The following is a 15,982-nucleotide window of genomic DNA, read 5'->3' as shown; positions in this document are numbered from 1 at the left end:
CACTGTTAACAGTGGTTATATCTGCAAGGGAAGATTTATGGAGGATTTTATCTTTAGATTTTATCATTTTAATAATGTTCTGCAATGAGTATGATATTCTTCTGATGAAAAAATATATGATCATTAAGTAGATCAAAATCATTCTCATTCTTACCCCTTTGAATTATTGGGTATCAATATCAATTGACCCATTAAATGGATAAAGTGCCCATTGTAGGGACCTTTTTAACAGACTATTGAAAATCATCAGTTATGATTTACAAAGCTTTTTGTACACTTTCACTTTGTTTCTCAGAACAGACCTGTGAGAGTGGATGAAATTGGTAAGCACAGAAAAGAATCACCGGAAACCTATTATTTGTTTCTTTATAGAAACCCAAGATTGAAACAATACCCTGTTATCTTCAATCGTATGTTGGTAGAAAACATTTAAAAAAAAAAAAAAAAAAAAACCTAGTGAAACCAGTGCTGCTTAACAATTTTGTTAAAAATTCTCACTCCAGTGTATATTGTTCTTAGAACACAAATACCTCTCTTCTATTTTATTATACCACACTCAGCAAAATAGTGAATCTTTTTTTAAGACAAGATTTTTAGATTACCCATCCTTTTTTTTTTTTTTTAAGGAGCTTTCTAAGGAAAGAAATATATATTTTTTTAATCTTTAATTATTATTTTTTAAATAGGATTTAAACATTTATGGAGGATTCAGCTTTGGCTCACTTAGAAGGCCAAAATCAGTTTTGCCCTACTTTTAAGGAACTCAGGCAAATTCACATTTTTTTTTATTTTATTTTATTTTTTTGCCCATAGGACACATGCCAGAATAAATAATTTTCTTTTATGATCATAAGAGGGAAATGTACTTAAAAGAAACTAAAGTAACAATAGCTAACATTCACTGAGCATCTACTATAGGTCAGGCACTATTTTAAGCTTTTCACATGGATTGTCTTATTTAATATTCACAACAGCCCTTTCAGTGTGGTATTATTAATATCCCCAGTTTATAGATGAGGAAACCATAAAAGAGTATATATGGAAGATTTAATACAGTTTACAAAAAGTAGTTTTGCAGGCTACCCTTCATGAGAACTCAGGGTCTTTGTTTACTAATAACATGAAGTAAATCATCATTGTGCTCCTCTTGGTACAACAGATTGGTAGAGGCATGCCCATGGATTCCCCAGCTTTGATGTATTTCTTCTTTCTACCTAGTGTCAAGTTTTAAATGAAGCTGTAAAAATAGAGCCATGATTCTGGCAGGGTGAAGGAGCAGCAGCAAATCAAACACAGACAGGATATGGAGGGCAGGATTACATTATCAAACCTGAGGAGAAGCATTTATCTATAGTCTTGGATTCTTTAGAATACAGCATTTGCACATTAAATTAAGTAGTCATCTTATTACAGAAGAAAAATAAGGGAGAAGTAGGGATAGAGTATGGCAAATTTCTTTCAATAGTAAGTAATTAGAAACAGCTTCTTCCTATCTAAAAATTATGCTCTTCCTTCTTGTTTCTTCAAATATATTGGCTTGTTCACACAATATACAGAGGGAGTTTTCTCTATGTGAAATCTTGAAAACAGGGCTACTGCTTTCAAATTAAACTAGGAAAAAAGTGCTAATTTCTTTCTTTAGGTATGTCTCAATCAGATTGTGTGTTTGGATCCCTTTCTTCACCTAGCCCTTTGAGACCACCTGGCACTTGTATTCAGGTAAATCTAGCTCCAGACTCAAAAGGCAGCTTTTCTGTCTGTTATCTGTTGGTTCAGTAAACACTCACTGAGTGCTGGTAGCTCTGTGCCAGGTCTTCGTGGTTCTGGGCAGCCTGGCCCTGCCCTCCTTCCTTCCGACTAACACTCCTAACCCCTTCCCTCTGCACTCATTGTGGGGTGTGGTGAGGCTTGCTGTGCACTGGGTGGTAGGGTGTTGCTTAGGTATTCCTGCATATGTCTTGCTTTTCAGATAACTTGCAAAATTCTGCCACCCACGTTCCTAATTTCAGCTTTCCTTCCTGGATATGGTTACAGTTTTAAGGCTGTTTCAGATGCTCATCTTTTCAATTTTGTAAACTAGTCTATTTCATTTTTTAGGCAGTGCTTTTTCATGAAGACAAAAAGAAACAAAAAACACCATTATTTTTGAGTCCCCAGTCAGGTATGTGGGTTTAAAAAAAAATGTGTTGTTATTTTATTTACTGCATAGTTTGCCACATGCCTTTTGAGGTACTTCCTTTGTAGACGGTTCTTAACAGGAATTGAGAATCACTTGAGGAACCTTTAAAAATACAGTTGGTCTCCCTGCCCCCTTTCATTTTTCAAATCTGATTCTGAAGTGATTAGGCTTGGGCCTTTGTATTTTAAAATGTTCCAAGTGAATTTTATATCACCCCTGAGCAAGAACAGGAGCCCCAAACTATTTGTTCCTCACACATGCTTTTTGTTTCTGCTTTGAAATTGCCACTGTCTTGCCAGCAATGTATTCTCGTAGGGATTAATTGCCATGCACCAAAATAAGGAAAGGAAGTAACTTTTAACCTGAACTCCACTCTTTATCTCTCTGCTACTTCATTCATTCATTCTTCAAATATTGATTAAGCCTTACCTGCAGAGTACCAGGCACTTAGACACTGAGGATATAGCACTAAACAGCAAAGCCCCTTTTCTCATTTACTCTACATTCCTGTAAGAGGAAATACACAATAAAGGGTTACATAAATACTATGCCACTTGGCTGTAGGTGCTAAGAAGAATTATGAAGCAGGGAAGGGATAGGGAGGCAGCTTCTCTGATAAAGGTAACATTGAAGCAAATAATTGAATGAAATGAAGGAGCAAGCCAAAAGGAAATTGGATTTAAGCTGTTAAATGCTGAGCTAAAGATAGTGTTTGTCCTCCAGCATCACAGGCCAGCCAGTGCAGCAGGAGTGGAATGAGTGAGGGGGAGAGCCGTTGGAGGTGAAGTCAGTGATACGAGGTGCTACCATTGTAGCAATAAGAGGGACTGGATTTTTTTTCTCTGAGGTATGAAACCATTTGAGAGGTTTGAACAAAGGAGTGATGTTATCTGAATTCTGTTTTAAAAATTATTTATGGCTGTTATATGGAGGCAAGGGTTGAAAGCTCAGAAACCAACCAGGAGGCTACTGCAGTAGTTCAGGAGCAAGGTCATGATGGTTTAGTCTTTGATGCAAGCAGTGAAGGAAGTGAGGAATTGTCAAGTTCCAGATATTTAAGCCAATAAGATGACACTGTCAGAGATGACACTGCAGTTTTTGACCTAAGCAACTGAAAAAGTGAAGCTCAGAATTACTGAGCTGGGGAAGATTCAAGAAGGATTGGAATTGGGGAAGAAATACAGTTCAGTTTTAAACATGGTCAGTTTAAGATGTCGAGTAGATAGTTGGATATGGATGTACAAGCCTGGGGTTCGGTGAAGAGGTCCAGGCTGCAGGTATAAATGTGGGTATTATTAGTGTATAGATAGTATATGAAGCCCTGTGTCCAGATGCGGTCACCTAGGAAGTAGATGCAGATAGTAAAACTTAGGAGACAGAGAAAAAGTGGTCAGTGTGGTAGGAAAAGAATCAAATGAAAGAAGGGGTTTCAAAGTAGGGTCACTGATTTTTAGTGTGAATTGCTGCTGCTAAGTCTGGTGAGGTGTACACTGAGAATTAAGCATTGGCTTTGGCAATGTGCAAGTCACTGGCAACTTGGGAAAATGCCATTTCTAGTAGAAAGTAGAAAACTTGATTGCAGTGAGTCCAAGAAATACTTAGAAGAGGAATTGTGGCTCCTTAACTTCAGCTGTGGGTGCAAAGCACCGTGGCCCCTGTGCACTACCAGGTCTACAGGAAGAAGAGAAAAGGAAGAGGAAACGGAAGCTCTGAAGGCCTTTTTTCTGGTGTTTCACACGTACTTTTGAGTCCTGAGAGGGAAGGGAGAAAATTGAGGGGGAAAAACAAGGTCACTTTAACATACTAAGTAACTTTTTCAGCTCTCTGTAAGAAGGAATGAAATTATAAGACTTGCGGATGTTTGTGCTCTGGCCTACAAAAAAACATTTAATAACCGCTTAAGCTCGTTCTTTGCCTTGTTCAGCAAAAAGAGTTAAAGGAGGAAAATTATATAAGTAGATATAGCATCTGTAGTCTTGATTTTATAGGTTCTTAGAAAGTTAAGTTTTTGCAATTTTAAAACTTTTATTGGTATAGTGACATTTATGTGGGTAAGAAGTAAAACAGCTTCATCTTTTTGTACATCTTTTATACATTGTATCTTATTGCCAGTGAGTAAACAATGTTTGCTTTTAGATTGTAGAGATGCCTACGTTACAGGGTGTAAAGAGTCTTAGCTGATCCCTTTCCATCGTTTGTCAGTTATTGAAAAATAATAGTACCAGATTCACAGCAGCCTTCCAAATCCCACAGAACTCTTCCTTGGTCTCACTAGCTCAGTCTGTAATAAGCAAAGTTGCAGTGGTTTCATACTGAGAAAGTTAAGAAAGTTCTAGGCTAAGAATATTTGATTATCTCTATTCTGAATGTTAACAGAAGATGAATTATTTAAGTTATTTAAATATTTAAGTTTCTGTCAGTATCAAGACAAATTGGCTCCAGTATATAATGTGTGAATTTTGATGTGAGGGTTTTATAGTCTTTGGTGTTTTTTGTTTTGTTTTGTTTTTTAATGGTTTGGGAAAACATTTGAAGGGGTATTTAATCACGTCACAATTAAAATTTATAAGAAATTAAAGTAAGTTGGTATGCAAAGTGAGGCCAGATGATTCAAAGAGAAAGAAATCTTCAAAGAATTACCTCCCTTACCCAAAAGGGGCAGGGTAGACAGGAAGGGTAAAGAAGCAGGAGGCCCCCGGGGGAAAATCTGATAGCAACTGTATCATGAATAGGTTTAGTAATTGTTCTTGGTGGAATGCATGGACTTAAAAATAAGAAAAATTAACAGGAAAACCCCCTAAATCAAATAGAAGTGAGATCAGAATGAGGCCTGCTGTGGGGTGATTTGATTGATAGTGAGAGTAACTATAAAAGTTAGAGACTGATGGACAGATCACAACTAAGCAGACTATGGACTTGATGCTAACAGATCTAAGTGCATGGGAAGCGGATGCCACAGCAGTTATGAGGAATTTTTCCCATAGATCCCATGAGAGTTTGAGGATCACATATATAAACAAGCCAAAGAGTGTCTTGTGTTTTTTTTTTAAACAAGCTTCAGCCTTGAACAGATATTTCTGAAACATTTTACATAAGAAAAATGCCCATCTTTGCTTAGTTGAGATGTTCCTTTTGCCGAGGATAAGGTAGCATAGTGTTTATGAACATAGGCTCTGCAGCAGATTGCCTGGGTGTGGTTGCTGGCTTCATAATCTTGAACAACCTACTCATCCTCCATATGCCTCAGTTTCCTCATCTGCAAAAAGAAGATAACAATAATAAGGACTACCTGGTAGGATTGTGGAGAAATCTATGTAAAAGCATTTATATGCAGGTAGTGAGAGCGAAGAACAGGTATGTGGTGGTGATTATGTTGATTATTCCTGTAGGGAATTCCTGCTGAGTCTGCAGTCTCCAGCACTGTTCCTACTAAAGATTTTACAAGTCTTGCAAGTAGAATTTTAATATAATTTTATAAATTTTTAAAAATCGGGAAATACAGATGCTAGACATATACTTAGAAATTGCATTACCAATTGACATTAAGTTAGCATTCTGTAATTATCACCTGATTAAAAGTTATATATTTATGAATCTTTTGAGCAACTGAAAAATATATAAACTTATATTTACTACAGAAAAAATTTATAGCGATGTCTATTTTATACCAGAAAACATTTATAGGTGGTTAAAATCTATCCTTTTCAATAAATTAAATTCTTCAGGTAAGTAAGCGTGTGATAGCTGTAAGGACTGTCTGATTTTTGTTATACAGGTTATTATAAATGTGAAATGTCTCAACTTCGAGTAATATTAAATGTTCTGAAAGCTCTTCCTTTCCATAGTCCTAAGCATGTCTGTGACCCACTGAGGAGAGTCTGTTGGCCTGGACAGCTCCCACTCTTACCCATTAGCTCTGCTGACCAGAGGCAAAAGCATTAGCTTCTCTAATTCTAGAGGTCTCATCTACAAACCACATGGGGCACTGAGGAGATTGAAGCACCCAGCCCATAGCAGGCACTCGGTCAAGTTCCCTTTCCTCTCCTGATACCTGCTTCCATTCCTTTTCACTTGGCCACATATAGTTCTTAATTCCCAGACTAGATAGATAATGCCATGAACTTCTTGCTCTTCATTGTTACCTGTTTTCCTCCCCTTTCAGCTAATACAGTGCCTTAGTTATTCAGTATGTTTTAATGATTGGAGGTGTACTTATTTTGAAGGAATAAAGAGGACAAAGAAAAAGAATGGTCAAGAGCTTGATCTTTAGAGTCAGATAGATGTATACTTCAGTTTGAAATCCAGCTGAGCCATTTATTAGCTATGTGGCCTCTGTCGAGTTATTTCTCTGTGCCTCTAATTTCCTTGTCTGTCATTTGGGGCTGACATTTCACAGAACGGTTGTAAGAATTAACTCCACATATGTAAAACACTTAACAGCCTCTGGCACTTATCACTCTAAATTCTTACTATACTTAGTTACTGTCGTTAACAGAAAGTCTCCAGCCTTGCTGTAATTTATCTCTTCTAACTTATAGAACAAATACATAATGGAAAGTTTTAGCAAAACAAGAATATATAGAGATTGTAGTACCCTAGTCATAACAGATTTTTATGCATAAACTAATTACTCTGGTTTACATATAGCAATATATTCAGTATGAGAACCTCAAGAAACTATTATTTTTCCATTCCTTAATTTTACTTTTTTTTTTTTTTTTTTTGGAAAGAAAATGAGTTTTTTTTTTTTTTAAAAGGAACTACCTCAGTCTTGGTTGATTCTACTTTAATCCAATGTTTTAAAATTTTAAATTTTGGAGATACTCTATGAGAATGGTGGATATCTTTTTCTCTCTCATGCTGATATATACTTACAGAACTTTTATCCTTGGCCAGAGGTATAAAGCCTACTTATTTAAAACAAACAAGCAAGCAAACAAAACCAAGAGTGCAATAGTCTTTGTGGCAGTAAATTAAAAACAGAAATGCCTTTTAACAGTATAGAGAGAGCTCATTGTCAGTGAATACAGATCATTCTTTTTTATCACTTTCTTGATATTCCAGCATATGGTTATAATCAATCCTTATTAATGGACACTTATGCTGTTTTCAAATATTTGGTATAACATGTGTCTTCAAAATTGTTTTACTTGCATACTCATCCCTTAGATTTTGAAAACCCATGTATCTCTTTGTACATTTTTAAGTTGATACCTAAATTTTTCATCATAATTGCAACACATATAATTTCTGGTTTTTTGAAAAAATAAATACTGGCATTTTAAAATAACTTTTAACCTTTAAATCAGCCTTAAATGTATCAAATGGAATATAAATACCATTGCTATTTGATACTCACCATCATCCATTTACAGGCAAAAATTTTGCATCACTTCCTTTTTTCCTTGAATTCCTTTCTATTTCACTTCCTTCAGAGAGTTTTATCGTAATATATTGTGATGAGATATAAAGTATCATACTTTATATCACAATATATTTACCTGCAGGAAAAAAAAAAGTGATTTCATGAAAGCTAAGAATTTGGGTTTTTATTAGAAGCATTCAGATACCAGCATTTTTCTTGCCTCTCACCCTCTTCCCCCAGGTTTTTTTCACCCCAGGGCACCACAGTAAGATTTGGAGGAGTAGGAGATATGCCTTCCTTTCATAAAGTAGAAGAAGAATAATTGTAAAAGAGGAGTCAGGAAGGACAACTGGTATGATTTCTGAGAACCAGCCCACAGCCTTGACCACAAAGGCATTCTTTCTTTGGCCTAGCAGTTTTTTGTTTGTTTGTTTGTTTGTTTAATTCAATTTTCTTGAGAGATATTCACATACCATACAATCATCCAAAGTATACAATCATTTGTTCACAGTACCATCATACAGTTGTGCATTCATCACCCCCAATCTACTTTTTGGACATTTTCCTTGTACCAGAAAAAGTGAAAATAAGAATAAAAAATAAAAGTAAAAAAGAACACCCAATCACCCCTCCACCTTATTTTTCATTTAGTTTTTTGTCCCCATTTTTCTACTCATCCATCCATACACTGGATAAAAGGACTGCAATCCACAAGGCTTTTCACCATCACACTGTCACCCCTTGTAAGCTGCTTTGCTATACAATCGTCTTCAAGAGTCAAGGCTACTGGGTTGCAGTTTGATAGTTTCAGGTATTTGTTTCTAGCTATTCCAGTACACTAAAACCTAAAAAGGGTTATCTGTATAGTGCATAAGAATGCCCACCAGAGTGACCTCTCGACTCCATTTGGAATCTCTTCAACTACTGAAAGTTTATTTCGTTTCATTTTGCATCCCTTTTTTGGTCAAGATGATGTTCTCCATCCCCCGTTGCTGGGTCCAGATTCATCCCCTGGGAGTCATATCCCGCATTGCCAGGGAGATTTACACCCCTGGGAGTCAGGTCCCACGTAGTGGGGAGGGCAGTGCGTTTACCTGCTGAGTTGGCTTAGCTAGAGAGAGGGCCACATCCAAGCAACAAAGAGGTACTCAGGGCGAGACTCTTAGGCACAATTATAAGCAGGTTTAGCCTCTCCTTTGCAGTAACAGCCTCATAAGGGCAAGTCCCGAGATAGAGGGCTCAGCACATCAAACCATCAGTCCTCAGTGTTTGTGAGAACATCAGCCAGCAATCCAGGTTAGGAAGCCCAACACCTCTGCATTTTTCCCCAGCTCCTTAGTGGGGCCCTGCATATATGTTTTTATTCTCTGCCCAAATTACTTTGGGATGTGTTGCTGTTTCACACTAACTTATGCAGACCTACCAGGTTGGCCTAGCAGATTTTTTAAGAAAGAGTACATGTAGAAGTTGAGGGAACTGTAAATTTATCCTCAAACTCTTCTTGCCCACATGCCATGTATCTAGTAGGCTCAGGATACATGTATCCAAGTTTAAAGACCACTATTTATATGAAGCATCATAATGAATAGTGGCATATTTGCCTACTTATTTCCTCAGGATAGACTCCCAATTATGAGAATGATAGGTTAAAGAGTTTCCACATTTTGACAGTGATGCCAAAAGGTTATGATTGTTTATGATCCCAGAGAGTCAATGACAACCTGTTTTTCCACACTCTCACTGCCATTGGAAGGCTCCTTTTTAATTTTGCCAGTGTTGAATTTCTATGATTTACCATTGAACTCCAACATTTTTCACGTTTTCATTTGTATTTCTTCATGTTTGTCTTTGACCCAATTTATAAATTAGCGTATTCATCTTTGTTGTTGGAACTCTTTCAACATAGGAATAGTCATGCTTTGTCAAATATGTTACATACCTCACCCCAGCCCCTCTGGTTTATTCATTCAACATCATTTATGATGTGTTTTGCCATACTGACGTTTGTTTGTTTTAGTAGTTTCATCTAGCAGACTTTGGGGGAATTCCGTAAATCTCATCTTCTCTCAAATTATGTAAAAGTTCATATTTTATTTCTTGTACTTCTATTTATTTTACATGCAAATATTTTATATGAAGTTTTGTCAGGTGCAATGAAATTTTGGTGTTTTTATATATATAGAAGATTACGTGTTTAAGTATATGTATATATGAGTAGTATTCTTAGAAGAGTGGTTTCTTAACATTGTATTTGAGAAAAATAAAAAAGAGCAATAATACAGCAGTAACCCTTCTACTAGACAATTGACATTTTTTCACACTTAAATAATTTTTTTTTTTTTTTCAAATAAAAGAGCACTAAGCTGGTAGAAATCCTCTTTAGACTGCCATCTTCAGGCGCATTCCCCTGTCATGTCTCCCACTACCCCAAAGGCATCTGCTATTCTGAGTTTACATATCCTTCTAGTTCTTTTTTTAAACTTCTGTATGTATCCCTTAATATATTTATCTTTGGTGAATTTCTAAATTTAAATGATGTATCATACTGTATAATAAGAATGTTCTGCAACCTGCTTTTTCATGTCTATTTAATAAAATGTTTTTGGAATTTGCAAACGTTGCTGAATATAGATTTAGTTTGTTTCTTTTACGGTTTTCTATTACATGAATACATTAATCCATTACCTAGTATATGAGCTTGTAGGTTGTATCTGATTTTTTTGCTGTGATTTTTTATCACTGTGCAAGTCTCCTCAAGCATGTGTGAGAAATTCTTAGGGTTTGTGTACCTATGTATCAAATTGTTAGGTCATAGCATATGTGCATTTTCAGTTTTATTAGATGCTGTCAAGTTCTCTTATTGACTGAAACAATTGCCACATCCACCAGCAACAGGGTGTGGGTTATTTCCACACATCCTTGCAAATACTTGATTTTGTCAAACTTTTAATTTTTGTAAATCTGATAGGTGAAAAATACCCTGGTGTTTTTATGATTAACATGGATTTTCTTGACTGGCAATGTTGTGCACTTTTTTATATGGTTTGGCCAGATTTCCTCTTGTGTGAATTGCCTATTCAAAACATCTGCCCTTTTTCCTATTGCATTATCTTTTGCTTATTAATTTGTAAGGGTTCTTCATTTATTCTGAATACTGTTCCTTTATTATTATATTCATTCCAAATACTTTCCTCCAGTATATGTCATCTTTCAACTTTTTGTTTCTTTTGCCACTCCAAGAGTTCAGTCATTTTGAGATAATCAAATTATTGCTTTTTCATGATCATGTGATTCATGATTTGGGGATCACCTTTAAGAAATTCTTTTCTAACCTGAGTTCATAAAGATACCCATCCATATTTTCTTCTGATAGCTTTAAAGCTTCGTTTTTCCTATTGAGATCTTCAGTCCATCTGGACTTTATATGTGTGTTAAGTATGAAGTACAGATCTAATCTTTTTCCCCCAAGTGAAAAATATATTCTCAATACTTGGTGCAGTTTCAGAATATCAAAGATGGATGCCTATAGACAATAGATGCTCTCAGGTGTGGTATGATAGAGTGCTTTGTCTCTTCCTGGTTGATATTACTCATTTTTCACTGTGAGTTGATCACCTAGGTGCTTTGCTTTGAAAAGTGTACTTTATTGTGAGTAGGGGTGTGGGGGTATTTACTTTTATTTGCATACTTAATATGTTTGCAATAGAGAATTTAGGAAGAATAGTTAATAAAATGAAGAAAACTGAAACCATCTGTACTCCATTCTAGCATTAACCTGTTTAAGTTTGGAGGTAAAGTCTTCCTGGTTTTTTATATCATTGTCATAGTAATAAACATTTATTGAGCCATGTGCCAAGTACTGCTCCAATTGCTTTACATGTATTGTCATTTAATACTGATAGTATCTCCAAGGAGATATAATTATTGCCCCATTTTACAGATGAGGAAAATGAGGCCTCAAATATATGATTGGTGGGTTTTGTTTGTTTTTCATTTTTAGTTTTTATGAAAACACTATTCATGTGGTTTTTTAACATGTTTTTTCCATTATCCTTCTGTGTCTGCCTAGCATTTTATTGTGTGCTTGGTCACAGGTCACAGGTGTTGAACAGGTGTTGAACATTTAAGTTGTTTGTATATTTAAGCTATTTATAATAGTTCTGTGAATGTTCATTTAGAAAAATTTTTAATCCCCTCTTTGGCTTTCTCATCTTCCTAACAATTTCATCATTAAAAATTAGTATCTTGTTTTAATTTACATTTCTTTGAAGACTTGTTGATACCATTTTTTCATGAACTCATAGGCCATTTTTCTCTCTTTCATATAATGCTTTTGCTCTACCTAATTATCTGTTAGTGTTCATCTTGTCTTTATTGATTTGTAAGTTATTTACATACTAGGCATATCACACCTTTCTTATCAGTAAAATATGATGGTGTGCTTAGGCAACTTCCCCACCCCAAGATTATATGAATACTACTACTTGTATTTTGATGGTTTCTCTTACATTTCGTTTTCTCATTCTTTTGTAATTGAAGGAGTTAGGAAGGAAAATTAACTTTCTCCCCCCATCTCCACCCCACAAAAAATTATTCAACATACCAGTTATTGAATAATACTTTCTTCCCCTATTGTTTTGAAATGCCACCTTTATCATACACTACTTTCTTATACATAATCTCTTGAGAATTTCTCGATTCTCTTCTGTTCATTGATCTCTTTGTTCAGACTCCAGAACCAAAATTTATTAATTGTTATCTTTCACCTGTAAATATAATAAATTTCTTTTTTCCCTTGATAACAATGAGTTATTACTACAGTGTCACTATCCACACCTTCACATTTGCAGAGTAATAATACAAGAATTTATTTTTTGCCAAAAAATGCTTTGCAGTCTATTTATTTTCTTTGATTACAAACGTAGACACTGATTTATGCAAAGAAGAGCCTTTGAGAAATTGGGATCACCTGGCCCTCTGCACTAACATAGAAATAGTGAATATGAAAATGTATTAAAATGATGTCACTCTAGCAAATTGTCTTCATTTTAAAGAATTTTGAGTAAGTTTATGTTTAATAGATCATGTTCCCTATATTCTTTTTGTATCTAGCCTTATTACTTAAAACAAGTTACTAATTCCAGTGTGAAAAGTTTCTGTGAACAATTAACAATAAGAAGTAATTTTATACTTTTGAGATAAAGTGAGGTTTGTTTTATTTATGTTGGGTTTTGTTTTTTTCCCTCCTCCTCTAGGTAGCCTTTCGAGTAAATATATGACTCAGGGAAAAGCCTCACCGAAGAGGACCCAACAGGAATCATGAGGGAACGAAAATGAAGCACTCTAAATGGCCGTTCAGGCGTTCATATTCACTTTGAAAATTAGGTTCATTTTATAGGACACAGCAGCATAGATCAGGCTTCAACTTAACATTTAAAAGAAACGTCAGATTTTTTTTTTAATTTAATGAAATTGTTAATAAGGAAAAAATTTTTAATATAGTCTTATCTACCACAGATCCCCATAGATTTAAGGATTTTAATAGAAAGCCATGATGTATTTAAGCCAGATAAAAAATATATATATAACTATGAGCCAGTATTCAATGAATACAGTTTCATGGTTTTTAATTCTTTCAAGGTACACTAAAACTGGTGTACTGATAAAACCCCAAGTAAATTAACCCTTTTTTTCCCTATAAATCCCTTTTTTGTTTTGAAGAGGGAAATTATATTTATTGTTGTTTACTGATTCCTTGTGTGAAAGTGTATCAAATATGTGTGAATTGCTACTACTGTATTTACAATTTACCAGCATTATTTTATTGATATTTGTAGAAGAAGTGATAACATGGACATGAGTACATATTTATGTGAGCCTTCGTGGATAAGCAGTGCCACTGCAGGTTTTTTTTTTTTTTTCCCTCTAATTTTAAGTAAGTTGGCATATAATTACTATGCTTACAAAAATGAAGTAAGGAAAACAAGTGGGCCTGTTTGCCGCTAAAAACCTTTTCAAAGAAAAAATGACAAAATAAAAGTGCTTTTTACTTTTTATGATATTCAGAAATTAAAGTGGAGAACTCCTTAAAATCCCTGAAGATTAAAGAGGCTATCTCTGCCAATCACAAGTTTGGTTGGTATCATTTGGGTTCTGACTTGAGCCCTCATGGAATGTTTCTCTAACTTCACAACCCCTTCAGAAGTAGTACACAGTCAGAACTATGCCTCAGTCTATCATCTTGAAATAAAATCAAAATTTCAACCTCTAATTTTATCCACATTATTTTCTAATGAAAGCGTCCAAAATTTCATTAGGAAAATAGATTAAGGACTGTCTAAATGTGCTCCTCTTTAATTAGCGTGTACACAGAGTTCTCTTTGGCTCATACTTGGATGGTCATTGGTGTTTAATGACACCCACTATGTGCCAAGTCCTGGGAATGCACAAGGAAAGGGACACAGAACAGACTTAGATGGATGAGTACCTAGAGAGAGATGCAGGAGTTGCTTGCCAGGCAGGCATTCCCATGCACAAGAAGGCTCAGAAAACATGCACCTATTTGCCCTTCTTTTAAAATTGCTCGAAGACATTCCAGCTGAAGAACAATCATATCAAAATTATGAATTTTAGAATTAGGAAGTTGTGGTAGAATTAGTGATCTTTCCTTATTCAGTTTGAACACAAACTCCTGAACTACAAGTGAGTTAAGCAACCTCAACTGAAACTTGGACTTCAGGACTTGCCTCAGCTGCCGCTCTTCTGGTTTCTTCTCTTGCCTTCACACACGAAAGTTCACCCGCCTGGGCATACAGTTCTTGTCACTCTTTGGAAAGCCCGTTGATGCTGTCCTGATGTCTGCTGGTATTAAAGCAGAAGTGAAGTGTGAGACAGCCTAATTTTTGTTCCATTGTAGGTCATATTTTACTGCTTAGATGCTTCTGTGATTTTTGTTTACTCATGTAATTAAGGAAAAACAAGTTGCCACAACCTGGGCATATGTCTCCTCAGTGACTTTTGTCTGAAACAAAAGTGAAGCCATTTGTTAGCTCCCTACTAAAGGTTTTGTTTTGCTTTTCAGTTTGAGAAAGTATCTTAAGTTCTGAATTTTTTTTCTCAAGAACACTTTTGTCTTTTCTCAGTATTCTTTCCTTTTCTTTATGCTAAGAAAAATTCTGAAGTTTAATCTCCACATGACTGGCTTGATTTTTAAGACCATTCTGCTAGTCTCTGCTTCCAATATGGATTTTTGTCATTGCACTCCTAATTTTCTTGAACTTACCTCACCCACTTTCCTTTTCCTCTCATCTTCTCTTTACTCTTGCATTTTCCTCCTTTACATGGAAACCATATTTTCTTGTAACATTTCAAGGATGTTCCATCATTTGTTTCAATGGATACCTCTGAGTTTCCTATGTTTTATTCCGATTCCTGTAGTAGTTTTTAGAGATGAATTACCTCTTAATCTTCAAAGTAATATTCTTCCCCTGTTCCTTTCTTGCCCAATGTTTTGGTTTTTTGTTGTTGTTTGTTTGCTTGTTTGTCAGTTCCCCACAATGGATCATTGACCAGTGTTTGCCAGCACACCTGGTGAATGGATGGCTCCCTTTATGTGGAGCTGGACACTGCCCTTTCAGCACCCCAGCTAGAGGACAGGTGCATCTGCTATGTGCTCTGTCCAGTTCCCAGGGCTTAGCTATCTTTCAAATGCAGCTGGCCTGTCTCCCATGATAGGCTCGAAATATGTTTCAAGATATTTGAAGCCATTTGTATGGCTTCTGTTTTAGAATAAACAATTTCCTGAGTTGAAAAAATCTTGAGTATAGATAGGTCAATAGGGTTCATAAGTGATGCAGGGAAAAAAAAAAAAAATTGTTGGAAAGAGAATGCTGAATTTAACTTGTAAAGATGTGCCTTGGTACTTATTGCTTTGAAAGCAGAAGTGTTTTCACAGAGTCAAGAGCTGAGCACAGTTTTCACTGGGACTTAATTAGGGTTCTGACCCTACTGGTTTTCTAGCTCCATATGTAGCAAGCCCCTTAACCTCTAGTTGAGTTTCCTGACCTATGAAATGGAGATCCCACCTGCACTTTCACAGCATGCTGAAAATCAAGCAAGGTATTATTAGGAAAACGCTTTTTAAAATGTCTACAACTGAAACTAAATCCTGGAGCACAGTGTTGAGCATTTTTTTGATGTTCTCATATTCTTACTAGTGGAAATCTAAAAGTAGTTATAACTTGCAAATTAAACAGCTTTCACATCCATCTCATTACCCCACACCAAAGGACAGCTGCTGCTCTGAGATAAAGGAGCTGACGTATTTCATACGTAATCATGAAAACTGTTGTTACATACCACTTCATTTCAGGGAACTGTGCCCTTTTCAGATGACATTAAATATGCGTGATCCATTGACAAGTAGATTATGTGACTTA

The 15,982-nt window shown here is 35.6% G+C and overlaps 1 protein-coding gene across 3 annotated transcripts in view; it reads left to right on the top strand.

Annotated features, from left to right (window-relative positions):
- The window catches only part of TUT7 (terminal uridylyl transferase 7), a 61,717-nt gene extending 47,083 nt beyond the window's left edge, over positions 1-14,634 (top strand). Inside the window, exons 27-29 of one of the 3 annotated variants that reach the window (XM_037850930.1) lie at positions 1,643-1,719; positions 2,098-2,161; positions 12,800-14,634. In XM_037850930.1, coding sequence (XP_037706858.1) covers positions 1,643-1,719; positions 2,098-2,161; positions 12,800-12,867 — 209 coding nt within the window. In that variant the 3' untranslated portion in view covers positions 12,868-14,634. The remainder of the gene's footprint in view (positions 1-1,642; positions 1,720-2,097; positions 2,162-12,799) is intronic. The other 2 variants (XM_037850932.1, XM_037850931.1) reach the window with 2 other exon arrangements.
- The last annotated feature ends 1,348 nt before the right edge of the window (positions 14,635-15,982 follow it).

The sequence above is a fragment of the Choloepus didactylus genome, chromosome 10 (genome assembly GCF_015220235.1).
Source record: "Choloepus didactylus isolate mChoDid1 chromosome 10, mChoDid1.pri, whole genome shotgun sequence".
NCBI classification, from domain to species: Eukaryota; Metazoa; Chordata; class Mammalia; order Pilosa; family Megalonychidae; genus Choloepus; species Choloepus didactylus.
The sequence above is the reverse complement of the archived record's forward strand: the minus strand, read 5'-3'. Positions and strand labels throughout refer to the sequence as shown.